Raw genomic sequence first — 14,367 nt, forward strand, 5'->3', positions numbered from 1 at the left:
TTTTCATTTGTTATATAATATATATGTTTCTATTTTCAAGGCTTACCAAAAAAACATTTAAGGCGAAAACCGAAAGGTGAATCGGAGGGGGGGAGGGTTAAAGGTAGGGTAAGTGATATATTTGGGTTAAAACAAAAAGTATTTTGTTAAAAGGTTAAAGCACTATAGTCTGATAGTAATCATTGCTATAGAGTGTTTGTTCAGTAACAGGAGTCTCCCCGTCTCTCCAGCTCTTTAATAAACAGAAAATACATTTTCCGGTAGGTGTCAAAATCCAATCAGGAGAAAGTACCCATTTTTAAGCTTCATTTTTATAGTGTTCCAGTTCCAATTTTGCCTGCTCATTTCTTAGTGTCATCACTTCCAATTTCACTTGTTTAATCTATATCTTGATTGAGTTCTCTATCCTTATTGGATAAAATTGGAAATGAAACTGAAACTGAAACGAAAATGCATTTTCTGTTTTATGAAGAGCTGGAGAGACAAGGAGACTCCTTTTACTGAACAAACACTCTATAGCAATGAGTACTATCAGAATATAGAGCTATTTAACACTTATTTTAACCAAAGAAAATCACTTACCCTACCTTTAACTAAAAGATACCTTAAACCTTTAACTAATCACTAACATCATTACAATGCTTCATTGTAATGCAAGTTGTTCTGAGAAGTTACGTTTAATGTATGGCGAAATCTAGATATTTGATTAAACAATTATTACAACTCATTTGTTTTTTTGATAACACAGGGACAAAAATGCTTATAGGAGATTTTGTATAAATACTTTTTCCAGATAATCTCATAACTTCAGATAATATTGTGTACTGTACTGCCATGTTTTTTAAGGACAAAGTGTAAGGTAAATCAGGCAATTAGTAATGAATGAACCCTCTGTAATAACCTTAAACCTCTTAAACGTCATGACATGGTGAGTGCTGTAGAAGTTTGTATTGGAAACAGGGGCGGATTAAGACTCCAGGAGGCCATTGAACCAATTCTTTCAACACATTGATCAACATAAGCACATCTACAAGCTCAACGCATTGCGGTGCATTGTGAGCTTGTACGTCGGCTATTTGTCGAACAACAAAGTATATGGGGCTTAAAGGGATATTTCAGTTTCAAACATGTTTGGGGTCATTTTAACGTCTACTCAGGCTTTTGTGAGCACCCCGTAAAGTTTTTAAGTTACTTGATTCAGTACTTGAATATTTGATATTCATTTTATCAGACAATACAAACCCATTGTCCTATACAAACTCCATTTTAACCGTGATAGATTAATCAAAAACACCCGTCTTTGGTTCTGGTGACTCATACTGCCCTACTAATACCTGAGGGTCCATGTTTTTTCAATAACTTTTTTTCATTTACTTTTTTATAATTCTTTGGGAAAATGGAAAAAATGTAATACAATAAAATAATTAATTAAAGTTACTGTACTTGTACACCACGCTGTCTCACACTAAGGAGAACAGGAGATAGGCTACTGACCTACGGGCCACATTATGGCCTCGGGAACAGTTGATTCCCAAGGCTACTTACTTACTTCTTTGGCAAAACTTACGCTTATTCTTGTAACTTGAGTCTGAGGGTCGATCAACCTATTGTGAGGAAGACACAAAGGAGATGGTTGAGGGAAGATGATGATGTTCAGTATAATTCTGCGTTCACACACTGGCAGATACAAAGGATGCAAGCTACACAGCATATCTGTCACTTTGTATATTTGTATCTGAAGTTGAAGCTAGCTCAACGTATTTGTAGCTTTGTAGCTGTTGTAGCTTTTGTTCCAGCAACAAATGAAACGTCAGATGTATCTTTGTATCTTCATGTGCTTCCATTGAAAATGAATGGTAGACTGTATCTTTGTAGCTGCCAGCATGAACGCAGCATAACAGTAACTGACTCCCTCCATTCAGAGAGTGCTCCCCCATCCAAGGCTGTCGCTTACATAAAGTAAAACTTCTGTTACACAACAAATAAACTGATTTATCCTACACAGTGTGGACGAATGGTTTTCTGGATGGTAGTTTTCTTCTTGAATAAAAAAAAAACACCTTTACAGGCATACTGTAAACAACGCACATACAGTACACACAGTATAGATATATATCGGCCTATTTTTGATTGTTATTGAAGTCAGTGTTTCCTCTCAACACAATCTTAAACACCTTGAAATCACATTAAACTCCACACTCCATCAAAACGCTATTCTGATGCTGGTGTCTCACTTAGATCTCGTAATTTAGGTCCATTGTCAAGTTTATCCCTATCCCTAATCAATCCCTGTTTTGGTGCATGTCATAGGTGAAAAGTAAACTAAACTGTTATTTTTAAAAAGGTGCCAGAACTGATACTTTTCCAAACAAACAAAAAAAAAACAGTAAATGACATTATTAGCATTTTTTTTCTTTTAACAATGTTGTAATACAGGGGGAAACATGGTTTAATTCCAAGAGCCTGCTGCCAGTGCTGCTTTACTTCTAGATCAGTCTACTCTAAATCCTCACACAAGTTACACAGCACTACAAAACGGTATCATACTACTATACAGTACAGGGTTCCCAAAATGTTTTAACAATGAATTTTCAAAACTTTTACAAAGTATTTTACCCCATTTCCAGGACTAGAGAAATCATACAGTGCAATAATGAGACTCTTAAACCAGTCTGCCATCAATGCCCCGAGACAGACTCGAACGAAGGCGTCACGTGACAAAAAGAACAGATCTACAAGCTAACAACGTATCGAGTAACACCGCATTTTACCCATCTTTCACGTAATGTTAGACAAAAACAATGTATTTCGTTGCTGTCGGGCAGAAACCTCTTATCTCCGTACAGTCCGTAGTTTAACTTTTTGTGTTTTTTCGTAAATCATACAGCGTCACACAAAAGCATCAAAAGTAGCAGATCTACAAGCTCGAAACGCGGCTCGAAACGCGGCGCGAAGCGTTTCGAGCTTGTAGATCTGCTACTTTTGCCATTTTAGAATTTGAATCCTGGTCATATGAGGTTTCCACCCAACAGACACGATAGCCAAAGATTTTCCAAAACATTCGATTCATTTCAAACCTTTTCCAGTCCTGGAAAACTGTTTTTATGATTTCAAAATATTTCCAGGAATTTCATGACCGTGGGAACCCTGACAGTATCGGTAGTATCACCACGGCTGTAGTGGTGGTACCGGTAGTATGGTACCGGTTCTAAACGAGTATGGTAGCGGTTCTTCTCGGTACTCGACCCTACCTGAGACAGCTGCTGGTGACCATGAGGTGGGACTCTGTGGTCTTGAAGATGTTGTGGATGGCCCGGGCGGCCAGCACCTGCCTCATGGCCTCGTAGATCACCTCCCGGTTGTGTCCACAGCGCACCGCCATGGAGCCCAGGAACTGCACCACAAACACCTGCTGCAGGAGGGAGTCTGCAGCAGGAGAAGAAAATATATATGTTAAGGAAAAAGCTTTTGCCACAATGCATGGGCATGTAACGATTTATCGTAAATCGATTAAAATCGATTAAAACTGGTGACAATTTTAATTGATTTCATAAAAGATTTATCGTGATGCAGAGGGCGCAGTCGGGACGAGACAAAAAAAAGAAGAAAATACAGGATCTTTGTAAGAGAATTGATTAAAAAAAAATTGCTACTGTATTGAAAAGAGGATAAAATAAAACACAGTATTGTAAAAAAAATATATACTGGATTTGTGTAAGAGAAATAATAAAACAAGCATTTGTCTGGAAAATAATTTGTGTTTAAATAATCGTGAAAAATCGTATTGTGAACGTAGTATCGTGATTCGAATCGTATTGTGATTTAATAATCGATTTAATACATTTTCCACCAATTAAGCCCGATTTAATGCTACACTATTTTGCAACAAAATAGCTAAAAAAGCCAATCTACAAGCTCACAATGTCGCATTGTGTTGTGAGCTTCTAGATCTGCTATATTCTCTATTTTAAAAAGAAATACAAAACAACAACATTTCAACTTAACCTAACCATAATCGATTGTTTGTTATTACTAAAATGTATTATGTGAAAGTAAAAATAGCAGATGTACAAGCTTGAAGCACAGCACAAAGTGACGCACTGTGAGCTTGTAGATCTGTCATTTTTGAATAGCCTACATATAATAAAACATACACACGCACACACACTAGCATTAAACTGTCACAGCAAACACAAAGCTGACATGAACACTTCTAAGAGACGATAATAATGGTGTACAATGAAATACAATAAAATGCATTAAGCTTTACCGTCACTTTCTGGGGAGCACTCATCATCCGTCTCTCCAAAGGGATTTGTGCGCCTTTCAGGAAGCACACACACACACACACACACACACACACACAGACACACACACACACACAGACACACACACACACACACACACACACACACACACACACACACACACACACACACACACACACACACACAGGCAAAACAATTAAACTCCTGTGTTGGGCTTCCTGGAATTAATATAATAACCATTACAAGGACAGCTTTCAGGAAATTAGTTTAATCTAAAACCCCTCCAACCTCCAACCTATGCACACACAGGTGTAGTTGTATTACTATACTTGTGAGGACCATCAACATTTCAGGACGGCAATTGTGCCATTTTTGGGCATTTTTAACAGTAAGCCTAAAGCCGAAAAATAGCAGATCTACAAGCTTGCGACGCGTTGTGAGCTTGTGGATCAGCTATTTTCCGGTGCAAGATTCCAGCAAGCAGCTCCGAATCAGGCTTCAAATCTAACCCTAACCCCTAAATCTAACCTCTAAATGCCTGATCCTAACACTAACCCCAACCTGAATCTTTTCCTAATGATGTAAAAAAAACGTTTTTTTACCATAAAAACAACCATTGTCTTGTGAGGACCAGGAAAACGGTCCTCACAATGTCTTATTTCAGACATTCTACTATACTCCTAGACATTTGGTCCTCACAAGTTTAGTAATACACACACACACACACACACACACACACACACACACACACACACACACACACACACACACACACACACACACACACACACACACACACACACACACACACACACACACACACACACACACACACAAAGCCACTCACCTCCCCCCGCTCCTGTTCTGGTCCTGGAACTCCGAGGCGGGCAGCATGATGTCAAACTGGATGGGGGTGCCGGGCGCTATCAGGTCGTCCGCCTCGGGAGTGGCGCCCGCGTTCTGAGAAAAGGCACCGCCGCCCTGCACCACGCCTCCTGGCTTAGCTCTGTCAGCGGGGTCAAGACAAGATGGAAGGAAAGAGAAAACACACAGAGGGAGTTAATGAGGATGAGTTTAAGCAGTGCACTTCTCCTCTCCAGTGTGAGTGACTTAGAAAGTACAAGATCAGAGTAAAATGGCATGAACCCAAGTCAACTTGAAAAAATAAGTGGTCAAGTAAATAAGAGACAAGCCCTTAGATGGAACCCGCAACTAAGGCACAAGAAAGAGGGGAAGGCCAAAGAACACCTGGAACAGGGACCTTGAGACTGACATCAAGCAGTGTGGACTGACATGGAAACAGCTGGAAAAGAAGGCCCAGGATAGAGGACTCTGGTGGACTGTAGTCAACGGCCTATGCTCCATGAAAAGGAGCGATAGGCATAAGTAAGAAAGTAAGTAAGTAAGTAAATAAATAAAAGTACTAAGAGAAAACAGTTAACGGCCAAATACATATCATTTTGGGGGTCCTTGGCACAAAAAAGGTTTGAGAACTACTGACTTAAAAGGCATTTATAGAATCGGCCTCAGGTCTTACTGGGTTAGGGATAGAAGGGCTCCCTCGTAAAATAGACCTTGATCTCAATGGGATTTTCAAATGTATAAATAAAAGGTTAAATATAAACTCTCTCAGAGTTGCAGACCTGTAAGGGTTCATTTTGGACCCCTGGTGGTCCCCGGACACCACCACTAAAAAAACAGTGTACTTACTATACGACAGCTGTCGTCAGTAGATCCTATATACCAGTGCTTCTCAAACTTTTTCATGCCAGGGACCCCCAAATTGATATATATTTGGCCGCGGGCCCCCATCTGAAAATATGTTGTGCCAGGGACTCCCAGAAGCAAAAGATTTGTGTTAAAATGTTCGCTTTAAAAGAAATATATTGAAAGATATGCGCGAATCTTCAAGATTTTTCAAAAATAGCAGATCTACAAGCTCATAGCGTGGCACTCGGTGCCGCGCTATGAGCTTGTACATCTGCTATTTTTGAATAGCCAAAGTATAAAAGGTTACAATTATTGTGATGCTATATTCACACATTTTGCTGGGGACCCCCTGGAACCCCCTCAAGGACCCCTGGGGGTCCCCGGACCCCACTTTGAGAACCAATGCTATATACTGTACATCAACTATAGACTACTTTATTTCACAAAATACTAACACAAAATGTACGGACAACAGAGCAGACCGCACTCACAAGATATAGTACTTGAAGACTGCAGTAAAGTTGGAAATAATGTCTAGAATAACGTTTTGCTTATGTAGCTAGTGATCACAGACGTTTCAATCTGTGAATATATTTCCAACTTTAACGACTCGTCCTCTAAGCATGCATTTTCCTTCACCGAGCGACATAAAGGCTGGATTTCCATAATCGGAAGAGCCAAGTTATATAACCCACTCAGCTGTTGTCAAAAAGTTCACTTACAAAATTCACTTCAAAAGGCAAATTTCAGTCTCTCTCCCTTTTTTCTCATTCACACACACTCTCTCTCTCACAAGCTATTGTTGTTGCCACTGTAAAGTCAGAACTGACGCGCGTCTCGCCCCTTTTTCTCACAAAATAAAAGCTTCGTATTTTTCCACTGAGAAGCCTGTCTGTCTGTAATGACAGCAAGTCAGGATGTGAAAATAACAGTTTTTGTGTGATCAGAAACACAGAATAGAAGCAAGTAGTTCAAGGCAGAATGTTGCGTAGACCTTAGACCAGGGATCAAAAACTTTCTGTACCAAGGAGGAATCACAAATAGCTACGGCTTCTAGCTATGGCCCACGTTTGCTGAATGCTTTAACCATACTATGAACCCTAGCCTAGCGTCCCAACTGTGGCGCAATGTGAGCTTGAAGATTGGCGATTTGGCGTTGTCAAACTGCCGGCCCACAGGCTGCATCCGCGGGATGATTTGGAGAACAAAAGAAGAAATATCCACAGCCAATTATTCTGCATCTGCTGTACGACAGCCGTCCTGTCCGCATGCCACTCACTCCCTATTGTGTGTAAGTAACTAGGTACTTAAACCATTTTAGACCTGAGGCCGATACTAAGTTTTGACGGAACTTAAGTTGCTAATGCTATATACTGTAGGTAAAATGTTGTTGCTGTCAAGCATAAATCTCTTATCTCCATATTCTAACTTTTTGTGTTTTTTCAAAATAGCTTTCGGCTATGCGTTGTTTAGAGGCCGCTCAGCGTGTGGTACAATTTAGCGGGTTGGGATCAGTTTGTGATTTGCTGCATTTTGTGAAAAACGGGCCGCTCCTGCAAACTTCCAAAGCCAATGGTAGAAAATTGGAATAGAAATCCAATTGGTGGAGGTGTCTGCGTGGCACTCCAGACTAAAGGGCTAAGACCCTGATATTGTCAGGACTGCTAGCTCCGCCCCTGACATGGACATAGGTACAGGACAGAATAGCATGACTGAAAAGTGAATTTTAGAATTGATTGTATAGGGTTTTTTTTTTCTTCCAAAAGCATGTTGTGTAAGTTTATAACTCACTTCATGACATTCAAAACTCACATTATAACATTATTCACTCTTTCTCCCGTTTTCACACACACACACACACACACACACACACACACACACACACACACACACACACACACACACACACACACACACACACACACACACACACACACACACACACACACACACACACACACACCTCTTTGAGCGCGTCTCTCCTTTGCTCTGTGTCTAAGGACTACTAACCATTGAGTGTCCCGAGTAGACCTCTAGACCTCTACTGCACATTTAAACAGAGCTGTTACCTTTAAACGTCTTTCAAATCTGAGGCTATTTAAATTGTTTTGAGAAAAAAATGCTCCTATTTGTCCCAAAGTGACTGCAAAATATTGCTGCTATTTGTCTCAAAAAGCTTTTTACCCTGTACATATAACAACTGAATATACCCCCTCCAACTGAATATACTTTCCCCATTTTCAACTGTTCTCTCATGCCAATAAAGCTCCTTTGAATTGAATTGAATTGTGTGTAAGGTGAGCATTATTTTACACTTTGGCTATTCAAAAATAGCAGATATACAAGCTCATAGCGCGCCACAGAGTGCCGAGCTTGTAGATCTGCTATTTTGTTTTAAATCGAGAAAGTGTGTGAAAATCTTTGAAATATATTTTTAAAGCAAACATTTGTAACTCAAATCTTTGCTTTTGGGGGTAGGGTGACCACCTTCAAACAGACCCATTGAGGGACAGACGTACCCGTTCCGCGGGACATCGCGCGCGCATGAGGACCTCCCGTTTGGGTTCGTTTTTGGTTTCTTTATTTCGGTTTTAGGGTTAAGATTAGGGTTAGGTTAGGGTTATGTTATTTAATTCTTATTTTTGCCTGATTTTACCGATTTATTATCAAAAACAAAATCGTTTTTTGTTTTTTTTCATATCTTTGATTTTCGGGACATTGCTCTGCTTGTGCGGGACGCGGGACAGAGGGTCCAATTTCGGGACTGTCCCGCGAATTTCGGGACGGGTGGTCACCCTATTTGGGGGTCCGTGGAACAAAATATTTTGAGATGGGGGTCTGTGGCCAAATACATATACATTTTGCGGTCCTTGATGAAAAAGTTTCAGAACCACTGACATAGCAACAAAACACAGTTTTTTCAAAAAACTGCTTAGCACACAATGAGATGACAACAACAGCACAGAAGGAGCATTGTTGTACTTCCACCATGTACTTATCAACGTGTAAGTCATTTGCAAACCTCAAGAGGGCACACTTTATCATATACTATCTTACACTATTATATGTGCTACTATTGTTATTGTTACTACTTGCACTGTATCTCTTTCTGTCTCTCCTCTGTCTCTCCCTCTCTCTCTCTCTTCTTTCCCCCGACACGGTCGAGGCAGAAGGCCGCCACCCTAGAGCCTAGGGTCTGCCTGACGTTTCTTCCAGTTAAGCAAAATTGCTTGTTCAGGGTGGGATTGTCGGGTCTCTTCTCTACATGTAAAGTGTCTTGAGACAACTTGTTGTGATTTGACACTTTAATAAAATTGAATTGAATTGAACTTTCACCTCAAGCAGTGGTGGAAAGCAACTAAGTACATGTACTTAAGTACTGTGCTTAAGTACAATTTTGAGGAATTTGTACTTTACTTGAGTATTTCCAATTTCCATACTTTTACTTCTACTCCACTACATCTCAGAGGCAAATATTGTACTTTTACTTCACTACAATTACTTGAAAACTTTAGTTACTAGTTACTTTTCAGATATAAATTATGATATTACGAAACATACATTAACCACTTTAGCCCTATTTTATACATAGGCTATTTGAAAATAGCAGATCTACAAGCTCACAACGCGTCGCTTTGCGACGCGTTGTGAGCTTGTAGATCGGCTATTTTCAAACATTTTTGTACTTTTACTTTTGGTACTTGAAGTACATTTTGATGCCAATACTTCTGTACTTTTACTCAAGTAAATTTAGAATTCCGGACTTTTACTTGTAACAGAGTACTTCTACAGTGCAGTATTGATACTTTTACTTAAGTAAAACATTTCAGTACTTTTTCCACCACTGACCTCAAGCGTTTGAAACAATACGAATGAATATGGACCGGTGGTTCTCAATATTTTTGGGGATCAGGGCCCACTTGAAAATCATCAAGGCCCACCCATCTGACCACCAAAATAAATCAACTGTAGATTTCATTGACTAAAACCTTATGATATTTAGTCTAACTACACTAAAAGTGAAACATTTCAGATGACTGAAATGTGACAAAAACTAAATGGAATTTGATTCAAAAGACTATGACAAAATTTGCTGTAGGATAAGGATAATTCCTTTTAACTGGTCGTTCATGAAAGTCCTTGCGGTCTTGTTTCCAATGAGAACCTGTGAGCAATTAGGGGTTAAGAGTCTTGCTCAGGGACAAATTTCATTTCATCGACACATATGCTGGCCTGGCCTGGAATCGTACCTGGGGCAACCAGGGTCTCTGGTTGCCGCCCCTAAATAAACACTAGCCCCTTGCCTTGAACAGGCTGTGTAAAAGGGGCTTAGGATGCTTGGAGCGTTGCCCAGGGTATCGTAGGGGAAAGGATGGTGGAGACATCTTGTTTTTGCGCGTTAGCATTATTTTACACTTTGGCTATTCAAAAATAGAAGATATACAAGCTCCGAGTGCCGAATATGAATACACTCTCGTTGAATACTGTCTAGGAATCTTCTGCTGTTATGGAATTGTCATGTAAACTTCTCTGCTACAACCTAACTCATATAATCCCTACTAGCATCCGGTTGTAAACCTATTAACTCATTCACTGCCTGAATTATTGCTGGCCGCGTTTGCCCACTGCCAGAGATTTTGCATTGAAAAAAAAAAAGTATTCAGGAGCCGAGTTACAGACTGTTTGAGTTTTATGTTAACAAGGAAGTGGATGGGAGTCTAGACCTTCGAAAAATCATATCTCCTTGGTCCTTTGGGTCAAATAATTAAAAAGAAAAAAAAAAAAAAACATAATTTTGAAATTAATTTTTTTACGTTCTTGGCAGAATTGGTAATTGGAAATAATTACGTTTTTTACGTTTTTGGCAGGGAATGAGTTAAAGAAACCGGATATCGGAATATTTTGGATGTTGGAACTATTTGGTGATGTATCGTCGCTGTCGGGCAGAAACCTCTTATCTCCATATTCTAACTTTGTGTTTTTCGTAAATTAACGCCCTACTTGATCACACTACAGCGTCACACAAAAGTATCAGATCCACAAGTTTTGAGCTTGTAGATCTGCTACTTTTGATATTTCTTAACCCGTTAAGACCTGGAACGCATTCATTTTTAGATTTGAGCTGAAAAGCATTGTTTTACACTTTGGCTATTCAAAAATAGCAGATCTACAAGCTCATAGCGCGGCACCGAGTGCCTGCTATTTTTTTTTTCAAAAATAGCAGATCTACAAGAGATCTGCTATTTTTGAAAAATCGAGACAATTTGTGAAAATCTTGAACATACCGGTATATATTTTTAAAGCAAACATTTGTAACTCAAAACTTTGCTTTTGGGGGTCCCTGGAACAAAATATTTTGAGATGGGGGGTCGGCGGCCAAATACATATACATTTTGGGGTCCTTGATGAAGAAGTTTCAGAACCACTCAGAGCATGTGAGCGGAGCGGAGCGGTGAGCGGAGCGGTGAGCGGAGCGACGCGATTTTGACGTGAGCGCGGAGCTGGTTATAAAAAGGTTGGAGCGCTACTCAGAGCGAGGACCGCCTCCCGCGCCAGGCCGCCCTCGCGGGGGCCGCGCACCGAATGTTTGAGCATGCCCGGTCGCACGGACTCAGAGACACACAGACATCCAGCAGTGCACAGCGCACCGAGATGTCATTAGAATTTCTACTTTCTTTTTCCTTTCTTTTTTTTTTTTACTGTTGAGCGACCCGGTTTGAGCGGAGCGTGGAGCGAGATTTGCGCAAATCAACGTGAGCGAGGAGCGACGGGGAGCGGAGCGCGGGGGGAGTTGACGTGAGCGAATAGCGAGCGTGAAACCGGCCCCCTGGAGCGCCGAGCGGCATTTCCACCCGCTCCGCTCACGTGCTCTGGAACCACTGATGTAGCAACATAGTTTTTTTTTCAAAAAACTGTTAGGATTTAGAAGACATTAGTAGAATCGGCCTCAGGTCTTAATGGGTTAATTTGAATCCTGAAAAGTAACAGTTTTTGGACATAATGAGGTTTCCACCCGACAGAGACGATATATTACATGGTGATATATTCCGAACACCGTTTTGGTAGAAATGCACTCTCAGACATTTCACACTATACAGAACATTGAGACGAGAGACACGCCTCTCACCTGTCAGGGTTGGGTGAGCCCTCCTGTCTCTTCTCAAAGCTGGTGATGGGAGTGACCGCCTGGATGGCCGTCTGGTTCAGTCGGATCGCCACAGCCTGACCGCCGCCACAACACACACACACACACACACACACACACACACACACACACACACACACACACACACACACACACACACACACACACACACACACACACACACACACACACACACACACACACACACACACACACACACACACACAGCATTGTTAAACTTCCCACCATGTACTTATCAACGTGCAGGTCAAGTTTAAACCACAAGAAGGCACACGTTCACCTCAATATTTGAAACATATCATGTATACCAGTGGTTCTCAAACTTTTTCATGTCAAGGACCCCCAAATTGACACTTATTAGCCCGCGGACCCCCGTTTGAAAAGATAAGCCAGGGACCCCAATAGAAGAAGGTTTATACGGCTTTCTAGCAGTGATTCTCAACCATTTTAATGTCAAGGACCCCCAGTTTGACACGCACTAGGCTACGGACCCCCATTTAATGGCATTTATACCTCTGGGACCCGAATTTATATTATAAAATCAATGTTAATTTAACTCTGAGAGTGTACAAATGGAACCAAATGGACCCTTACGGGTCCATTTGGTTCCTATCCATCATTTAGCTGGGGACCCCCTGGAACCGCCTCAAGTACCCCTGGTGGTCCCCGTACCCCACTTTGAGAACCAATGATGTATACTATGGACCAGAGGTCCTTTTCTGGATGGGGGGGGGGGGGGGTATCTGTCATGGTATCTGAACATACCATGACGACAACAATCTTTTTAATATATTCATGTTATAATATCATTATCATCGTAGTGTTTTTGCCAATTATTTTGGTAGGCCCACTTGCAAAATCCTCACGGCCCCCCCCAGTGGGCCCCCGGATATGGACTGCATTTTAAGAATCAACTGTACTATGCAAAATGAATGAGTGATTCACGATGCATTCATTATTATTATTATTTATTATGCATGGCACAGTGTCCAGTCTCTCTCCACAGGCATTGAAAGGCATCATTCTACTTAACATAATCTAACCACAGCAGACACACAGCATGCAGGAATGAAGACAGGGGAGTGTGTGGTCGCAGAATGCAGCTCACCCAACACGTGTTTGTTTTATACAAATGAGGAAGTCCACACACGCACACACACACACACACACATTACAGTATGCGTGCTCACACACACACACACAACATTTGCTTTATACAAATGAGGATGTCCCCACAGAAATCCACACACACGTGCGTGTCTGTGCAGTGCTGCACGCTCGCGCGCGCGCACGCACGCACACGCGTTTGTATTACTATACTTGTGAGGACATCAACACTTTAGGACAGCCATGTTATGAATGCCATTTAAAAAATAATAATTGCCATTTTTAACCGTAAGCCTAAAGCCGAAAAACAGCAGATCTACAAGCCCACAACGCGTCGCGCTGCGACGCGTTGTGAGCTTATAGATCAGCTATTTTTCGGCGCATGACACTGGCACGCAACTAAGTATAAATCATGTTTAACTCTAATTCCAATCCCTAAACCTAACCTCTAAATGTCTAATCCTAACCTGAATGTTTTTCTAATTGTAAACGTATCTCTAAAAATGTTTTTTTTAAAACTATAAAACAACTATTTGTCTTGTGAGGACCAGGAAAACGGTCCTCACAATGTTTATTTCTTCAAATTCTACTATACTTGGTCCTCGCAAGTATAGTAATACACACACTCTCACACACACACACACACACACACACACACACACACACACACACACACACACACACACACACACACACACACACACACACACACACACACACACACACACACACACACACACACACACACACACACACACACACACACACACACACGACTTCAAGGCAAAAGTTGAGTCAGCCTTCAGTTGTTAGGGAATTGAATGGATGTGCGTGTAAGATCAGATAGTAGGTGGGCCTTATCTGTGGACAATAACAACTTACCTAATCAGAGTCAAACCTTGTGCAAACATACACCATTCTGAAAATTGCAAAAGTTGAGGCATACATGTACTTCTGTACCGTATGCACTTATTTTTGAAGCCCTATTTTTAACCGGGAATGGGGTCCATACATCTTTTGCATAGTCTGTGTGTGTGCATCCAATTTGTAAACATTTGAATAAGTGTATCCAGGTGTTCACATACATGCAGGGTAAAGCTTAAAGGGGCTACACCA

At 40.9% G+C, this 14,367-nt stretch overlaps 1 protein-coding gene across 1 annotated transcript in view; it reads right to left on the reverse strand.

Moving 5' to 3' along the window:
• Positions 1–14,367, reverse strand: part of appl2 (adaptor protein, phosphotyrosine interaction, PH domain and leucine zipper containing 2) — a 42,398-nt gene that overhangs the window by 4,090 nt on the left and 23,941 nt on the right. The window contains exons 14-18 of the mRNA XM_084059755.1: positions 12,106–12,200; positions 5,116–5,274; positions 4,271–4,323; positions 3,252–3,426; positions 1,568–1,604 (exon numbers count right to left, since the gene is read on the reverse strand). Coding sequence (XP_083915881.1) covers positions 1,568–1,604; positions 3,252–3,426; positions 4,271–4,323; positions 5,116–5,274; positions 12,106–12,200 — 519 coding nt within the window. The remainder of the gene's footprint in view (positions 1–1,567; positions 1,605–3,251; positions 3,427–4,270; positions 4,324–5,115; positions 5,275–12,105; positions 12,201–14,367) is intronic.

The sequence above is a fragment of the Gymnoscopelus microlampas genome (assembly GCF_963454915.1).
Source record: "Gymnoscopelus microlampas genome assembly, chromosome: 6".
Lineage (NCBI taxonomy): Eukaryota > Metazoa > Chordata > Actinopteri > Myctophiformes > Myctophidae > Gymnoscopelus > Gymnoscopelus microlampas.